Source organism: Phoca vitulina, unplaced genomic scaffold (assembly GCF_004348235.1).
Source record: "Phoca vitulina isolate PV1807 unplaced genomic scaffold, GSC_HSeal_1.0 scaffold27, whole genome shotgun sequence".
Taxonomy (NCBI): Eukaryota; Metazoa; Chordata; class Mammalia; order Carnivora; family Phocidae; genus Phoca; species Phoca vitulina.
The window spans coordinates 4446491-4464945 of record NW_022589730.1 but is presented as its reverse complement, the minus strand read 5'-3'; the positions used below and the strand labels follow the sequence as shown (position 1 = coordinate 4464945).

The following is an 18455-nucleotide window of genomic DNA, read 5'->3' as shown; positions in this document are numbered from 1 at the left end:
ACTCCAAAGCTGGGGGGCGGGGCGAGGTGGGGCGACGCCTGCTCTCCAACAAGCCCAGTGATTGGTGAGCGGGGCGGGTCGGGGCGACGTGGGGCGGAGCGACACCGGCTCTCCAGCTAGGCCGGCGGTTGGTGGGCGGGGCGACGTGGGGCGAGGCGGTGCCGGCTCTCCTGCAAGGAGAGCCGTTGGTGGGCGGGGTGGGGCGGGGCGACGCCGGCTCTCCGGACGAGGCCCGGGATTGGTGGGCAGGGCGGGGCGCCGCGCCAGCCCTCCGAGCGAGGCCCGGGATTGGTGGGCGGGGCAGCGGGAGGCGGGCCCGCGCCGGGGGCGTGACCGGGCACGTGGTGCGGAACCGGCGCGGCGGCCGCTGAGGGGTGAGGGGCTTTTGCGGGCCGAGTCGGGCGGGACCCAGGAGGGTGGGTCTCGGTGTACAGCCGGAGTCGCGCCTCAGCTTGTGGGAGCTGGGCCGCGGCCTGGCCCACCGCCTGGTCCGCGTGGCCAGCAGGGACGGGAAGGGAGGGTGTCCCCGTTAAAAGAAGGCCTTCCCGAGGGTCCGGGGCGCTGCGGGCTGCGGGCGGCGGGAAGGACGCGCAGAGGGCCGTCAGCCGCGTGCTCCTGACGCGGCCCGCAGGAAACTAAAGCCTTTCTAGGTCCAGCGGAGCCTGTGGCGGAGGCCCGGGGTCAGGGGTCGCTGGGTCCCGCTGGCATTTGAGGCCGGAAGGTTGCAGTGTGCGGGTCTGGGGCGGCTCGCTCGGTCGTGTCCTCAGCCTGTTTCCTCATTGGGAAGATGGAACTGGTCCTGGCCCCGGGCGGGGCCCCCCACGGCCTGGGTGGGGGCCCGGACGGTCTTCCTCGTGCAGACCCGGCGTCACGAGGCGTCCCTCCTGTGTGCGGGGAGTGGCGAAGGGTAGTTTGTACACATGTTTGGGATCAGGCTCTGGAGTGGGCGCATTGGAGGTTCCCGCCCCCGTTTCACTGGCTTCGGTCGGTTTAAAGCCAGGAGTCGTGCGTCTGTGTACTCCACGAAGTGCTCCGAATTACCGAGGGACAAGCACTGGGAAGTTCAGAACTAAAGAAGCCATTAGTAGGTATTGCTAGACGGTTCCAGGCGCTACCGGTCTCATTTGCCCTTCCCTCTCCCTAGCTTCATCATTTAAGTTATGTCCCCCCAGGAAATTCTAGAGTTCCTGGCATTTATTTTGGAAGCGTAATATTTGCTCTTGTTCACTCCAGCACAGCGCTTTTACCTTCATCAGTGGGGTTCACCGCGCATTGAAGGAGGCTCCTTTCATGGTTTGGGTACTGGATGGGGGAGGAGGGGCAGGTTGGGACAAGAATAACGCAGAACCGAGTGGGAGGGCGAAAATGGCCCTGGCCTGACCTCCTTTGACGAGGTTACTAATTCAGAGAAGGAGTTACTTTTTAGCCAGCCCTGGGGACCTGGCATGGAGAGCTGAGCAGGCCGGCGCTCTGTTTAGTCTTTGGTAAAAGTGCAACTTAGGTAGTTGTATCTTTGAATGAACCAACGGAAGGTCATTGGTTAATTTGGCTGCACTAGTGAAAAGTATGCACGGTGAACTTGGGATTTGTGCTGTTTCATGACCAGGGACCCGAATGAAAGGTGCCCAGTAGCATATTGCCCTAGATGGCTTCTCAGTTTGCATTCCTGGTGATAGACAGATGAAAATTTGACTTACTAGTGCTCATGAAATGCCTCTTCAGCGTTTGTGGACTGTCTTGTCTTTCAGATAAAAGCCTCAGCTGAAGCAGGCTGAGCTGGCTAGGCTAGGAGCTTTGTAAATATTTTATGCCCAGGGGTGGGTGTTTGAAGAGGAAGAAGGAGGCTCTAAGAACTGAGTGGTTTGACCTGTTCTTACTGAAATCCTGCTGCACACAGATTGAGGGTAATTTCCTCAACCCCCTCAACAGCCTCCAGGCCTGATGTCACTGTAGATACATCACTCCTCTGTTGAGCAATCACTTTGGAATCCCATACCAAGAAAAAAATACTCTGTGGCTACAGTGTGTCGATCCACAGGCCTTTAGAACTACCTAGATGTTACAGGATCTTGTGACTACAGCTGCATTTCTGAAATCCTTGGTATTGCTGTGGTCTGGCTCTTCCCATTGCTGCTTCTGGCCAGTCTTGCCTCTTGATGGAATTTGAAATATCAGTCGGAGGGTGGAGACAATCTTGAAAGTCCCCAAACCAGAATCCTTTTGTTGCCTATTGATTTTAAAGATGACTGGTCAGATGATTTCCTTTCCCCTATACTTGCAAGGTGGAGCAGAGTGTATTGGGTCTCACACAGGAGAAACGGGATGTTAGCAAATGCACCCTGGAGGGAGGCTGTGTGTTCCACGGAAGTTCCTTTCTCTTAATCATTAATCAGGCCTTTGTGGAGGTGTCACATGTTGCCTTTGACTGTTTCTGGGCTCCGGTTATCAACTTTTTAAAACAATTTATCTACCTCTCCCTGGGTTTTGTTTGCTGCGTTGTGGGTTTGTGACAGTAACAGACAGGATGTGACACTTTTGCTGGGATTCTTGGATTATTTCCTCTGTGGTAATAGTAAATGGGAAGTTCTCTATGTGCTTTTAAAAAAATTTAAGTGCTGGTAAATCAGTGTTACCAGGAACTACCTACTTCTAATTTTCATCAGATTGTCTTCAGCTCAGGCCCTTCCTTCAGTTATGTGCCATTTTAACACATAATTTTCCTTCTGAGAAAAGAATGGGAGATCACCCTGAGCCCCTAACTGCTTCCCCAAGCTTCTCTGCTGCTTCCTGGAATCCTCGTGATGACATCGAGGGCGGAGCAGCCCTTTATCAACTTAAACAAGTGCCTTCCTAACTGCCTCTCAGTCAGGCCCGTCCGCAGGCAGGACTGACAGGTGGTTTTTCCTTCCAAGAACCTTCAAGGTGTGCGGTCTGCTTGAAAGATGTCGGCCCTCACTACCCTGTTTAAGTATGTCGATGACAATCAGGATCGCTACATTAAGGTAAGGGAATATTTATTGTAGTAAACATTAAAATTAGGTTTAATCCAGTGGGGCTCAGAGAAACTTTCAAGAAACTAGTAGGAGCTATGCCATTTAAATTAAGTATACTGTCTAGACAGAGTGAGACAAATACTGCATGATTTCACTTATATATGGAATCTTAAAAAGTTGAACGTGCAGAAACAAAGAAGAAGGGTGATTGCTGGGGCCTGCGGGAAATGGGGAGAGGCCAGTCAGGGTACAGACTTTGAGTTACGAGTAAGCTCAGTCCCTCTGAGTAGGGATTGAAGACAACAGCGTGGGGACTGTAGTTAATAATACTGTGTTAGATACTTAAAGTTCGCTAAGAGAGAAGATCTTACAGCTCTCACCACACCAGAGATACCTAGAGGTCTTCTCCTCTGCCTCCGCATTACAGTATGTAAGTTATACTTGCGGCTTTTGACAGGAAGTCTTAATATATGTATATGTTTCTAGAAATAGCAGAGCTAATCAGAGTTTTTGTTTAATCTCCATCTACAATTTCTTGTAGTAGATATAAAGAACTTCTAGCTTTTTTTTTTTTTTGTATTTCATCTGTTTTAAATGATTTGGTAATGTTGTAAATTAAATCTGTTTCTTGACATTAAAGAATTGTGCTTTAAAGTTATTCTTGGAAGACACATTTCAGATGAAATCTTTAGCTCTCATTCTAAAAATTATACTTTAAAGAACTTGGCCATGGTGAGCATGAATAACTAACTTAGACTGTGAAAATGTTGGGTATTTTCTGTATGTTGCAGTTGTAATTTTGTTAGATTCAGTTATAAACTTATTTATAGAACTTTGTACATTTCACACTCATCTCATGCTTAATGGTTAAAAACACATTCTGACATTTTTTGTTATGCTGTAGTTCTTGAAACAGGGTCAATACAGACAGGTTTTTTTTTTTTTAAATCTTAAACAAAAAGCAAATATGATAGCTCTTCTTGGACATCTAGCCATCATGTTTAAATATGGGCTGGTTGCAGGAAGCAAATCAACTTTGGCTGCCCGAAACCGGCAAATTTATGAATACCTTTCTTCCTTAAAGGAGCACCTTTTCAGAATCCCTTCTTGCTTATTATCCACAAACAGAAACTTGCAGAGTGGGTGGCCATCCAGAGTGTATCTGCATGGCCCGAGAAAAGAGGCGAAATCAAGAGGATGATGGAGGTTGCCGCTGCGGAGATCAAGCAGTTGGGTGGCTCTGTGGAATTGGTAGATATTGGAAAACAGAAGGTATGGTGCTGGCGCTCTGGGAATTACAGAACCACAGTTAGCAGACCTACCGAAGATTTATTAGAGAGAGAGAGAGTTCTGTGAGCTGGGGGGAGGGCCAGAGGAGAGAGAATCTCAAGCAGACTCCATGCTGAGGGCGGAGCCCAACGTGGGGCTCTGTCTCACGACCCTGAGATCATGACGCTCAACTGACGCGCCATGCAGGCGTCTAGGACCGAGCATATTCTTAAACCATCTTTTGCTTCAGATAACCTGCTTGTCTTTAAAACAAATAGAAAAGGCCTGATTGGGACACTAAAACTATATGATTTCCTCAGTTGGATTGGGGCAAAGCTTTTATAATACTCAGCAGTTTTCTCCAGGTGGGAGAGCTGTTGAGGTTACTCAGAAGTAAGTTAATGTTGGGATGCCTGGATGGCTCAGTGGGTTAAGCGTCTGACTCTTGATCTCAGGTTGTGAGTTCAAGCCCCGATTTGGGTTCCATGCTGAGCGTGGAGTCTACTTGAAAAAAAAAAAAAAAAAAGAAGAAGAAGAAGAAGAAATAAGTAAATGTCAGGGCCACTCTTAGGAAATCACTGGGATTGCTCCCTAGAAAGCAGTGTGCATTCAAACTAGGAAATTGCACACTGTCCGTGTAGGGGTAAAAGTGATGAAGACCCCCACTCACAGTGCTATGCCCCCTGCATCCCAGCTGGTGGAAAAAGCACTTTCTTATGACTTGGTTCCTGAAAATGAGCTACTTTGTGTGGGGCCGTGGTAGCCCTGTAAGCATTGACTGCACTTTACTGCAGGATTCTGACAGGTGACATTGGTTCATTTTCTTCCTGACAAGAACGAACCATCTCACTAATGGTATATTATTTTGCTTTTTTAGTCTCAGACGATTTCAAGTCCCATGCCAATGGCAGGTTTCATGTCCTATATTTTCCAAGTTTGTAATATTCTTTTAAATTGCAGGGTGTGACAGGGTTTGGCTTATCTCGGTTCTCTTGCCTGGTGATTTAAGTGTCCACTGGTATCATAGTCTTGGGGCTTTATGTGTGGACATTCAGCTGCATCTGGTCTTTTCATAAAGAGAAGAACCCAGAGGCCCAGGTGGACTGTATCTCCACTGGGCATCCCTCAGTTGATGGTGAAGGAGATTCAAACGTGGGTCTCCTGATTCCCAATCCAGTATTGTTTTATGAGATTTCATTTGGCCACAAATTGACCTAAGATATACTATAGCTTCCCAGCACTTTTCCCCACTTGTGAGAGAATAAATCAAGTTTCTTTGTATTATTTTCTTGTAGAAGCATAATCGGTTTGTTCCTCCTACCTTTTTTCCTAATATATTAAAAAAAAGAAAAAAAATCTAGGTGGCAAATAATTTACAAGAGTTGTTTCATTACAATAGATTTATTCTATGTTACACTGACGTTGCAGTGCATTTCTTCAGAAAGGGCCTTCCACAAATGATAAGTGACTGCGATACTCTCGAATTACTTAAGACCCTTTCTTATCAAGGAATTGACAGATTTCATCATTGTTAGAAAAGTTCTGCAAAGATCCTTGTGAGGTGACAGCCCATTGGAGCTTCTCTTCCAGTCACTTCACGTGGTGGCAGTGTTCCGTGTTTTAGGAAGCCGTGATGACTTGGGGCAGGTGTGGAGGTGGAATTGGGTGTTACCACGTGTACATGCAGAAGCCGAGGCATCTTCAGGCTTACAGGGGACAGAGGACATTTGGAGCCCAGGTCCTAGTGATGGACCTCAGAGCCCGGGTCCCTGGTGGGCGAGGCTTGTGGGCAGGCATGGACTGTGGGAAAGGCTGATGGCAGGCTCTTTGGTATTAGGCCCACTGCCAAGGCTGCTGTAAGTAACGTCAGGTTGGGCCTATCTGCTGCCTAGCCGCTGCCCAGGCAGGAGGATGGAAAGGGTGCATGGCCAGGAAATGTGGGGGACCTGGTCACTGGGGGCCTGACCTCTAGACAGAAGTGCTCAGGAAATGGAACAGCCATGGCTCCTGAGCAAGAAGCGACGTGAGGGAAGAAGTGAACAAAGTGCAGAGGACAGAATAGGGCCCGTGGGTGGTGGCTGTGGGGATGGGGCAGAAGGGGGAGACATGTGGAATCCTTGTCAAAGACTTCTGCTCAGACAGGTACTCTGGTAGAGGATGGCGTGGTAGCCCTGTAAGCACTTGACTGTGTTTCTAGCCAGACTTCATTCTTCCCTGTTCTGAGTAGTTAGGGATACCCGGCAGAGATTTGCAATTTGCAACCTGAATTTCAGTACAAATTTATTTGTGGGCCCAAATCTTGGTATCTTAGAAAAATGGTAAAGTATTTCAGTATTTCAGCTATACTGAGTAGAAATTTATTTAGAGAAAATCTGTCATTTAAAACTCATGATTCTCCTGAGGCCAGTGGAGGGCCAGCTGCAACCACAGTGCCACATGTCATGTGTGACCAGGGCAGTGAGTCTAAGGAACGATTTTTTGCCCCTCATGGCTGGGGCTGTCCTTCGGGAAGCGGTGCGAGAACCCAGCCCTGGGGGTGGTTCATGTGGGTGGGCGACCTTGAGTCCCAGGGCTGTACATGGGTACTTTGGGCTTGCCAAGAGTTACTGAGGTGAGTGTTTCTGAGTGCAATTCACTGGAAAGACAAATCCTGCAAGAATCCCGGCAGCCTGGCACGTTACCTAAAGTACCTGTCCACTTAGTGCTGTGACTGAGACCCTGCCCCCCCACTCCCGTTCTTAGGGGCTTGTAGGAGACTGGTTAGGCGTGGGGAGGGAGCTTAGAAGGAACACCAGCTCTCACTGCTGGCTTTAGTGTGGCTTGCTGCAAATTCTCTTCCCTTCCCTTCTGTTCTGGTCTGCATCCTTTTATGTGCAAAATTGTGATCCACATGCAGAATTTCAAACATGTATCTCCTGCTTTAAGATGGTAGTAGTTTTCATCCATTATTTTAGAAAATAATGAGCAAAGTTGTACCCCAAACTTAGTCTTCATAATATATTATTAATGTAAAAGTTAAAGAAAAAATCAGCCTTTAAAAATTTACCAAACTGTCTACAGTTGGTGAACATTATGCGGTCTGAGTACTCAGTATGTTCTTGAACTCTACAATGTAGGCTGATTGATAAGAACACATAAAAATACTCCAGGTATTTTAATATCTACTATAAGCACCGAATTTTCAAAACAAAGGCTGTCCTCGATTGCTTCCTTCTCGACTCTTAGCTCCCTGATGGCTCTGAGATACCGCTCCCTCCCATTTTACTCGGCAAGCTGGGCTCCAACCCGCAGAAGAAAACCGTGTGTATTTACGGACATCTGGATGTGCAGCCGGCAGCCCTGGAGGATGGCTGGGACAGCGAGCCCTTCACCTTGGTGGAACGCGACGGTAAGGGATGCTTTCAGCCGTGTCCGTTACTGTGCACGATCGAGGAAACTTTTCACTTGCAGCAACATCTCTGAGGAAATTCAGTTCCACACCGCAGTCGTGATCACAGCACAACTGCTGACTTTCCGTTGGGCTCCTATTGAGCGTTAGACCCACATTTCTACCGGCTGTTCCCCTTGCCACGGTCTGGAGCAGAATTCTGTGTCTCGGCTCTCCAGCCTGCCCTCCTCCTCGTTCCCCGTCTCACCGCCGCCACAGGGTCCCTCCGCCTCCCCTGCCCCGTGCACCACAAACCTGGAGGTCGTCCTCACCCCCGCCCTGCTCCCGCAGGCCTCCTCTGCAGCCGACACTCATCCCCTACCGAGAGCTCTCCTATTGCTTGTTGAAGTCGTGGGTCCTCCTCCCTTCTTTTCCCTGCCACATGATGACCTCAGTGTGATGTGTCTCTCCCTGACACCTCCCGGGAGACCCAGCGGGTTCTTCGGCCTGCTCGTCTCCCCTCATTGCTCCTCTGGCGCCTGTGTCACATGACCCCAGCTTCTGCACCCACTGCCCCTCTGGGAGGCCTCGCACTCCGCCCCTCCCTGCTCCTGACAGACAGACAGACAGGCGCCCTCGGTAGAGCTGGGATAACACCTCATGCCACAGATGAGCTTCCTTGTGGTCAGCTGGCCGCATGCTGTCCCTCTCCTTGTCGGGGAGCCCGGGAGGGAGGGACCACATCGCCCTGTGAGCCTCTGTCCAGCACAGTTCTGGCGTGCTGGAGTGAGCGATTCAGTCAGTGCTTGTCACAGGAACGAGGATGCTTTTTAGGAGAACTCTGTAGCTTTTGTGAAAAGTGGGTTTAATTGATGGAAATTCCCAAGGTAGCGATGGCTCGAAGCGTCATGCTGCTTTGGGGTGGTCATGTTGAAACTGTCAAATATTAAAAACAGGCTGAGAATGAGGAAGTCCGAGGCCTGGCCGTTGCAGACCTGGCCAGAGAGGAACTGAACCATGAGCACGCCTCTGCCTGAGTGCTGTCCTTCCTCCGGCCTGGTCCCCCTCTGATGAGCTCTGCATCATATGACAGGGCAGGGAGCGGCGTCTGGGCTTGATGGCCGAGTGTCCTTCGTGGTGGCCAGTGCCCACCTGCCTTTGTTAGGGGTCCCAGGAGTGTGTGTGCGGGGTGGGGGTGGGGGCCCTGTGACTAATTAGGTGGAGGAGAAGCAGTTCCACGTCCTTTGGTTTTCAAAGTGATGACCTGGAGCAGTAAATAATAAACCTGTTCTTTTCTTTACCAAATTAGGTGTCAGAATTGGGCTTGTGTGAGATTCATAGTTCTCTCTTGATGATGGTGCATTGGGGGTCCGACATATGACCAGGTTGCCTACTCTTAACTGCTACCAGCTGGTTGTGGAGGTAGATTTGAAGTAACTAGCCGGCTGGCAGGGCCCCCTTGAGCTGGCTCGGCAGTCCACGCCCTGGGTCAGCAGGGACCGGAGCGCTGGCCGACTACTGTGTCCGCTGGAAGAAGGGGAGGGCAACTTGGGAGCATCCATGCGGCTTGCTCTTAGATTATGGTGGATTCTCTGGCAGGGCCTCATAATAGTGTAGGATGGGGACTCGGGCCTCTGACAGAATGAAAACGGGGCTTCTGGTTGGAAGAGGAGGTCTCAGGACAGCTGCCCGTGGTGGTGCTATGATGCTCTCAGCTGTGCTCCAACAAGACACTTTGTCTATTTCATCATGATTGTAACTGAGTTTGCTGATTGCTGTTGTAGGCAAATTGTATGGGAGAGGTGCAACCGATGATAAGGGGCCAGTGGCCGGCTGGCTGAACGCCCTGGAAGCCTTCCAGAAGACAAATCAGGTACTTCACGTCTAACTGCCTGGCTCTGTCACAGCCATACAAAGCAGGGCTGTCTGTCCCCAGAACAGCCAATAAAGATCAAAGATCACTGGGATATGAGAAAGCAAGGTCCCCCAAAACCGCATCAGCACAGTGGGATCAGATATAAGATCATAGGTTTGTTTTCCAGCTTTAGGAATTGTGATTGTTTTACAGCCGCCCAGAGGCCATGGTACTGATGACTCAGCAGGAATCCAGCCAGCATCTGAAATTCGAGTTTTCAGCCCCAGGCTCCACCTCTGAGACGGCTCACCTAGAGGCCAAGTCTTGGGCTCTGTGGTGGTGGGCAACCCCTAGCTTTCTCAGGGTGGTTTTTATCCTCCTGAAAAATTTTTATTTTTTAAGATACATTTCCTTAATGTGAAATATCTGTTCCTGCCTAAAGTTTGTAAAATAGAAAAGTAGGGAGGAACAGGGTGCCTAGAATTCCAGCTGTCAGAGACTTTGTATTTTGTTACTTACTGATCTTTTCAACTGTTTTTAAACTAATCCTGACCATTGTGTAGACCCACTTTTTGCATTGTGTTTTATCTAGTACCATGATAAAATAAGAATAATAAGACAAGCGTTTTTGTCAGACGGTAGAATGGTGGATCTGAAGAGGGACGGGGACTCTGGTCCGAGGTGTCATTTTGCACAGGAGGGAGCTGAGGCTCAGAACCTCCAACTGACTGGGCTCAGGGGCTGGGAAGGCTCCCCCTTCTCCAGGGCCCCCTGGGACCCGGGGTGACCGAGGGGAGGGTGGCTGTATGCAGGGCAGAGCTTCCATCCTTTCCATGTGCCAGGGTCCTAGGAAAGATTTCATCTGAGAGAAAGGGGGAGGCGAGCTGGGTGGTGCAGAGGGCTGTCGGGGGGAGGACTCCATGGATTTGCGTCCACGGCGGGGTTCTGCCATTTTGTAGCCTCTGACCTCCGGCAAGTCACCTCGCTTGGGTGCAGCTTCACGTTCTCATCTGGAAGGGCCGCCTGCCTCACTGCAAGCCTGGGGGGCCTGAGAAACTGCAGAGCAGTAGCCAAGTGGGCGGCGGCGCCTCGCGGTGACTGTCAGCTCTTGGGGAGAAGGGCCTTCAGCATGGAGAGGGGGTCATAGTGCAGAGCGCCTGGAAATAGGAGCAGGCCCCTACTTGCTCTGGCATGTGGGTGTGGCGATTGGTCCCTGGCGCAGATGAAGACTGGTTTTGTCTGTGTCGTGGAGAGAGCCGCTCGGGCTTCCCTGGAGACTCCTGATTCGCGCTGGGTGAGTGCAGAGGCCCCTGGGGATAGGAAGCGTGGTCACACTGTGGCGTCCTTGGCAGGAGTCCCCAGTGAGGGTGGCACTGCGGTTGGTTCCGTGCATGTCCCCTCACTGCCCAGCACGTGAGGACAGGGTCACGACAGGGCGCACACAGCCCGCCTGAGCGGTGGGTCTGGAGGAAGTTGAGTATTTGAAATTTGTGATTGCAAAGCATTTGGTGACTTCCTGTCTGTGGTGTCTAAGAAATAAAAGCACATGAGAACTGAATGCCTCCCAATGCTCATTTCCCTTTCATAGGAAATTCCAGTCAATGTTCGGTTCTGTCTGGAAGGCATGGAGGAGTCGGGCTCTGAAGGCTTGGACGACCTGATTTTTTCCCATAAAGACACATTCTTCAAAGATGTGGACTACGTCTGCATTTCTGACAATTACTGGCTGGGGAAGAAGAAGCCCTGCATCACATACGGTCTCAGGGGCATTTGCTACTTTTTCATTGAGGTATCATGTCAAGTTCTCTGTGTTTCGTGGTGTCTCTTCCCAGCCTGTAGTGTCCCTTGTCCTTCCGTAGCATGCAGTGGGCCAGTCCCAGGAAGGGGGCCATGCATGTGAGGGAGAAGCCCAGAGGCTTCTCAGCAGGCTGGGTCTTCACACTTCGAGATTCTCCAGCCAGAGTCCGTTTCCTGCCACCTCAAGCTACAGGGTGTTTGGAGAATTGCCTTGGAGCAGTTGAGGAAAGATGAACTGCTGTAGCCCATTTAAGACTGACTTAAGCAAAGCATTGCAGACTTACCGTTAAAAATTAAGATGTTCACATTTGAGCCCTTAGGTCTGCCTGGACCAGAGATCTTGAGGGAACTGAGTGGTTGTGCTCTACACAGAAGCCGGGCGCAGGGGCGGAGTGGGAGGGCCATGCTCAGCTGAGCCTGCATCCCCTCCACAGACGAGGGTGGGTCCTAGCACACAGGGCGGATTGGTTCCTGTGAGGGAGTGTTTTGGAGGCTGAAAATGCCAGAATCATCCTCATTGCTGCCCTGAGCGCTTCGTCTCTCAAGACTGCTTTACAAATAGTCTGACGCAAGAACCCAGTGGCTGTGAGTCAGATGCTCCCACTTTGCCATTTTACAGGTGTGGAGACTCAGGCCTGGTGAGGCCTCAAACCTGACCCTGATCACAGGCTAATGAGGGGGAGCGGGGGGGCGGGATCTGGCCCTAGGTCCTCAGGCCCAAGGTCCTTACAGGCTACTTTTCATGGTGGGTGTCCCGTTTCATCAGAAAAGCGCAGGGTCTTTGTGAAGCCATGTGTGTTCACCTGTGGTCAGCACCCCCACTTGCCCCTGGTCAGCGTTGCCGAGAGTATTTCTTTTGTTGCTGCTGAAGTTTTATAATTTAGGAAATGCTTTGCTTTGCTCCTTGAGGAAACAGATTTTGATTTTGAGAATTGTGAATGTTCTTCGTTCACTTCACTGTCACATGAGGAGGCTGAGTTCCTGCTGAGCAGCAGGTAGAGGGGTCTCTGTTTCCGTCCAGGTGGAGTGCAGTGACAAAGACCTCCATTCTGGCGTGTACGGGGGCTCGGTGCATGAGGCCATGACAGATCTCATCATGTTGATGGGTAAGCACGGATTTCAGTTGCTGCTTCGTGACTTGGGAGAGAAGCTGGAGTGGCTTGTTTCGGGCTGTCCTCAGCAGTTGGTGCTTTCATCTCTTTCCCTGTTGCTACTTCCTTCCGCTCACCATTCCCTTTGAAAGATGGACATGCTTCATTTCTGCGTCTGTCTCCCGGGTGCCTCCGTGTGTCACTAAACCCTGCCTTGCCTCTGGGACCCAACTAGGGCAGCCCCTGGCTCCGTTCGGCCCTGTCTGAGCTGGCCCCTAGGATCACGTGACACAGTTGTAGTTTGCGCCCCTCGGAGGGCGCCCGCCTCGGTCTGTTTGACGCTGTGGCCCCCAGCCAGGGCTCCTGCGTGCTCAGCTCTGCGGGAGGGAGGCCCAGCCCAGTCCTCCCAGCATCCTGCTAGTTTAAGGCTGCATGTAACTTTGCCTCACCCCGGGATTTGCCTAAGTTCTTTCTCCTTCCCTCTCCGGTAGCGGCTGCCATATGGGAGTCTACTCTGTTCTCTTTGTCTTGGCCTCCTTCGCTTGGGAGCAGCTAGTTTCTTGTGGAACATGGATTAAAAAAGAAATATTAATGAGTGTAGTGGCTTTTACAGGAAGCCTGTGGGAGGCAGTCTGCTCGGTCTGTCTCCTGGTCTGTGACAGGGGACAGGTCACCCACCCTTCTGCATCTCTGTCTCTGTGTTAAAGTGGGAAGATGGTACTGCTCACCTCACTGGGTTGTTTAGATATTTAACTAGTTGTTCCTAGGCAGTGCTCGAGTGCTCTGCATGCCCAGGAAATGTCACTGCGAAGCTCCTGGTCCTCTGCCCCGGGGCGGGGACGGGGGGACGGGGGGTGGGCTCCGGGCCCCCGTGGTAAGCGCTGCTGTGTTTGTGCCTCCTGCCTGCTGAGCGCCCCTCCTCCGTGCCCTCCCAGGCTCTCTGGTGGATAGGAAGGGAAAGATCCTCATCCCTGGCATCAACGAGGCAGTGGCCCCCGTGACGGAGGACGAGCTGGGCCTCTACGACAAGATCGACTTCGACCTGGAGGAGTACGCCCGGGACGTGGGGGCAGAGACTCTGCTGCACAGCTGCAAGGTGCGTGCGCCCCCGGGTCCGCCCGCCGCCCGGTCTGTCCGCTCGCAAGGCCTCCCACCGTGCCCTGGGCAGGGGACCCCCGAGGGCGGGAGCCAGAGGTGCCGCCAGACATCTGTGCAGATGCGTGTGCCCCGGAGCCCTCGGATGGTTCCGACACTGGAAAGCAGCATGTTACCGGGCTTGGAATTGGAATTGGGAGGTTTTTAAAAATGTCACATGTTGACTTGTGACAACTCGAGCTGGAGAACGTGCGCAGAGCACACATAGTAGCAGGTAGCTTTTGCCTGATTTGCACTTGTAGAATGATGTTTGACCGCTGGGCCCAGAGGTGATTGAGGGCATCCCTAACAGCCGGGGACCTGTTGGAAAAGGTGGAAAGCATTTGCACAAAGTGGTTAGTTAACTATTAAGAAAAAATTGTGTTAGGATTTTTCTCTTAAGTGGTCTGGTTCCTGGCTTGTGAGGCGTGAGTATAAGTTTACATCTGATGTAGCCATTAGTTGAATTGCAGCAACAGGCCCTGGGGCGCAAGAAGAATATGGCCAGGCCATATTCTTCTGGGCATATTCTCCAGGCCCAGCCCGTGAGTTTCATCTCTCCAGGAGACTAATGGGCAAAGAAGTGTGAAAGAGTGTGGAGGCCCCTCCAGGGTCTGGAGCCCTGTGTGCCTGGGAGGGGGGAGGCCTGTGGCGGTCGGGAGGGGTGAGCAGCAGAGCGGGGCACGGGGAGTCTGGCTGTTTGTGGGGAGGGCCGGCCGGGGAGGTCTGGGATTCAGACTGAAAAGGCCTGGCATGCAGGCCTGTGGTGTGCCGAGGAGCTCGTGTGCTCTCCTGGAAGACGGTGGACGGATGGGTTGGAGCAGAGGGTGAGCCGATCAGACCTCCCTCGTGGGCAGGCCGTGGCAGAGGCGTTGCGGGTTTGGAGCGGGTGCAGTGAGGCGGGGAGACCAGTTGTGCTGCTGCAGGGGAGAGCCTGGAGCTGGTGGCGTGGGGGCCGGGCGGGCGTGGGGGCACCTCCGAAGCAGGCCACACACCAGGGAGAGTTGGTGGGCCCGAGTGGAGCAAGAACTCGCAGGTGGTGGGGGGGGTGGGGGTTGCGGAAGGCCCTCATGGGCAGCTGTCATTCGGGGCCTGAGGCCGGGAGAGATTAGTCAGGGGCAGGGGCGCGTCTGGGAAAGTGGGTTTCTGAACAAACTTCCGTTTGCTCCGGCCTTGTTGCCTTCCACTTGGTGTCTGTGTTTGCGTAAGGTGTTTGCGTTTCGGGCCACGCGTCTCCCTTCTAGGTCTCACTGACCCTATCTGGTTCACAAATGGAAGTCCACACATTAGGTGGCTGAGTCCCTGAGTAGCCCCGGGGCCCTGGCACGTTTCTCCTCGCCAGCCTGTTGGTCAGGTGGCCCCGTGTCCTCTTTTGACTTGTCTTGTGCCGCTGCTGGGGTGCAGGGGGCGTGGGGGGCCGTGGTATCAGTCGTACGTTCGGAGGTGAGGGCCTGCTCTGTGCCAGTCCCCTTGGCAGAGGGTGACGATGATGCTTGTCCGTGGTCACTGGGCCCAGGACTCAGTGGATGGCCCTGGCTCTCCTCCCAGTAGGAACTACCCCTGCCCTCTGTTCCCCTGGGGGCCGGGGAGCTCACAGGTGGCCTGCGTTGTGCTGCCCTCTTCGTCCTGGGTCCTGATGCCTCTGCGTCCTGAGCCGCAGTGAGGCCGGGATGCCACACTTGAGGCTGTTCGGAGTGTGGCAGAGCCCCCCCTTCGTGGTGTGTCAGAGCCGGTCCCAGAGCACATCTGGGGCGGGCTCCTCTCAGCCCTCCAGGGTCTGCACTGCCTGCCTGTGACTGTGTAGACCCCAGGCGGCGGCCACTAGGAAGAACTTCGCAGGTGCCATTGCTGTCTCCTTCGTCAGCAGACGGTGTTGTCCCCTGACCCGCTTTGTTGTTTTCTGCAGAAAGACATCCTGATGCACAGATGGCGGTACCCGTCCCTCTCCCTCCATGGGATTGAAGGCGCCTTTTCTGGGTCGGGGGCCAAGACCGTGATTCCGAGGAAAGTGGTCGGCAAGTTCTCCATCAGGCTCGTGCCAAACATGACTCCGGAAGTTGTCAGCAAGCAGGCATGTGAGGGAGCTGGGACTCGGGGAGGGGCTTCTCCACGACAGAGACTGAGCGTAAAGACTTTTAGGAGAGCACTGAACCCCAGACCCACACTTCCTCACTTCTTGACTCCTGCCAGCCCAGTAATTACTAGAATAAGCAGTTCAGAAACTGATCAAAGATAAAGGCCATATAAAAAGCATCACGTGTGACCTTTGTCACTGCTGAGGCATGCTAAAACCTGACCCCTGACCTCATCGTAAGGCTTCAGGTCACATGCTGACTTTGGCCCGAGTAGGTTAAAGTGAGAGTCCACAGGAGCTGCGTCTGGGCCAGTGTGAGGAGTGGAAGGGCACGATTCCAGAAGGGGTAAATTCCAGAGGGGGCACACTGGGGGGCAGTCACCCTGCCCTCATCTGAGATTTCCCGGAGAGATGGCCTCAAGGACTTTCGAGGAAACTGAGGCCTGAGATTTTGTCATCAGATGTGCCCCAGTCAGCACCGGCCTCCACTTTTGGTCTAGATGCGATGAATATTGTAAAGCAAATCAAGGGACATTTTTTAAAGATTTGATTTAAATATTATCCTATGGGAACGTCTGTGTAAAGGGTGAATTGCTTGAAATGAAAGCATTACCTTTCACCTTCAAATTGCTGGATTTTGTTTCTTGATAAAATCCCTTTTTTTGTTACCATAGTTGTGCTCAGTGTTTCACAGCAGGAAATGAGAACCGTCATAGACTCTTTGTAGACTCAGTGTAGACTCGTGGTAGACTTAACCGTAGACTAGTTGTAGGCCCCCTCTAGAGCCACCGTAGACCACTGGAGAGGAGATCTCTAGCACTGGATCAGGTGCCAGGCTAGAATACATTGTGTCTCGTTTGTGACTCAGGTCACAAGCTACCTGACGAAGAAGTTTGCTGACCTGCGCAGTCCCAACAAGTTCAAAGTGTACATGGGCCATGGTGGGAAGCCCTGGGTGTCTGACTTCAACCACCCACATTACATGGCTGGGAGAAGAGCCTTGAAAACAGGTGAGACTTCTCCTGGGGACGCAGGCAAGGGCCCTGAGGAGAGCCCCCAGTGCGAGCGGGGCTGTGACCCCGCCGACCTGGAGAGTGGGGCTGCCGGCCCCGAGCCATACCCGGGGCTTGGACTCACGTTGCTGGGTAGTAAGTGTGCAGTGGATCCCCAGCCTCGCCACTTGTAAGCTCACCATGTCTCTTACTCTTCTCCCCCAGTGTTTGGTGTCGAGCCCGACTTGACCAGGGAAGGCGGCAGTATTCCTGTGACTTTGACCTTTCAGGAGGCTACTGGGAAGAATGTCATGCTACTGCCTGTGGGCTCAGCAGATGATGGTGCCCACTCCCAGAATGAAAAGCTCAACAGGTGAGGCTCTGGGTCCTCCGGCCTGCCCCTGGGTTCATTTCCTCATGGCTGCCAGCGAGAAACCCGGAGAGCCCCCGTGTGCCCTCCAGCCCCTCTTGCTCCCTCCCCTCCACCACCCTCCCCGCCTCCTCCCTCCCCTCTTGCTCCCTCCCCACCTGCTCCCTCCCTGCCTGCTTCCTCCCCACCTGTCTGGCTGCTTTGATTGGAGAGCAGGAGGGGCCAGGTGTTTGGCCCCCCAAGGCCAGTGCTCTGCTTGCTATCACCATCTTTGGGGTAGCGAGCACTTCTGGTGGAAGGCAGGGATGGGGCCATGGGGAGGTGAGGATTCTTCACAGCAGGGTTCAGCCAGTGCTCTGTGTCTGTCTTAGGACATCATCTAGGATTCCTAAAGAACCTACGCGCTTTGCCTGTTTGGAAAATCAGTGTCCTTACTGGCTTCCTAAGCCCCTTCTAGATGTTCCTGGCTTATGCAGACACGAGGGGGGCTCTTTAACCAACAGGGAAAGAAGGTGGTCCCTGAGTTAGCGCAGTGAGGAGAGGCCCAGGCAGGCAGGGAGGACCCATGGTCAGTATGGAAGAGCTGAGAAGGACAGAGAACAGGAGCCATAGGGGGGTCGCAGGGTGGGCTAGTCGCGGGCTAAGACAAAGGCAGAGGGAGGGGACAGAGACGTGGGTATCCAGGCACAAGGGGAGGCCTCTTATCCCAACAAAGGGTGGGGCTGTGATCAAAGTGAGGCACTTTTTCTTAAGTACTGTGTGGACCTAGTATATTCTGTTAGACCATGACCAGGACAGGTCCTAGTGGGGCAGATGGACTGAACCCACACTTGAGAACCAGGTGGCCAAATTCTCGAGGCCAGTGGAACTAAAGGCCAGCAATCCAGGACGGTGGGACTCCCAAAAAGAATTCCGGGCGCGCTCCTGGACCACTGGACAGCAGCCGACACGACGGCTTGTTCTTCTCCATCAGGCTCAACTACATAGAAGGAACCAAAATGCTGGCTGCGTACCTTTATGAAGTGTCTCGGCTGTAGACGGGAGAGGCGCCCCTGGCCGTGGAGTCCCGCCCCTGTCCTCGCTCTGTCCCTGCCGCTCAGGAAAGCACAGCTCGTCTCTCTCCTCGCCCTCTTGTCTGGCACAGCCTGAGTAACCGCCGAGTTCTTGGAGGTGGTCAGCGTGAGGTCTGCAGAGAATAGCCAGGCTCTAAAAGCACCCGTTCTGTAGGAGGTTCTGGTTGCTGTCCAGCTGGGCTGCACAGAGCTCTTGGTGCTTGCTGTCCCGTCTCTGCCTCCTGACTCAGGCTCGCGCGCTCTCGGAAGATTCAGTCAGGGGCACCTGGTGCCTCGAGGGGCCACCCCTTCTGATCCTTCGCCCTCGTGAGGCTTCTGTCCTTGTCTCAAGCCCTGAAACCAGTACTGGTGTCTCCTGTCTCCTCTTTATTGTGATTCCTCAAAACCTAAACCTAACTGGAAGGATTATTTGTTCTCAGTATGTGTTGCCAAATAAAAAA

General features: G+C 52.8%; 1 protein-coding gene across 2 annotated transcripts; it reads left to right on the top strand.

The window, feature by feature from the left end:
- The first annotated feature begins 299 nt into the window (after positions 1–299).
- Positions 300–18455, top strand: CNDP2 (carnosine dipeptidase 2). 2 transcript variants are annotated; one of them, XM_032422792.1, is made up of 12 exons: positions 300–374; positions 2913–3002; positions 4122–4265; positions 7488–7650; positions 9414–9502; positions 11073–11273; positions 12303–12387; positions 13308–13468; positions 15413–15577; positions 16449–16590; positions 16798–16945; positions 17916–18455. In XM_032422792.1, exons 2-12 carry the CDS (start codon positions 2943–2945, stop codon positions 17977–17979), a joined length of 1422 nt encoding a protein of 473 aa, XP_032278683.1. In that variant the 5' UTR covers positions 300–374; positions 2913–2942; the 3' UTR covers positions 17980–18455. The 2 variants fall into 2 exon arrangements, with proteins under 2 accessions (XP_032278683.1, XP_032278684.1); XM_032422793.1 differs by lacking the exon at positions 300–374 and adding an exon at positions 400–1084 and having other exon boundaries at positions 17916–18116.

What these genes read in the sequence shown, in the direction of transcription:
- CNDP2 (XM_032422792.1), top strand. Translation starts at nt 2,943, where the DNA reads ATGTCGGCCCTCACTACCCTGTTTAAGTATGTCGATGACAATCAGGAT. An exon ending in ATCAGGATCGCTACATTAAG is followed by an intron (nt 3,003 to 4,121) that starts GTAAGGGAATAT and finishes ATCCACAAACAG; the next exon opens with AAACTTGCAGAGTGGGTGGC. An exon ending in AGATCTCATCATGTTGATGG is followed by an intron (nt 12,388 to 13,307) that starts GTAAGCACGGAT and finishes GTGCCCTCCCAG; the next exon opens with GCTCTCTGGTGGATAGGAAG.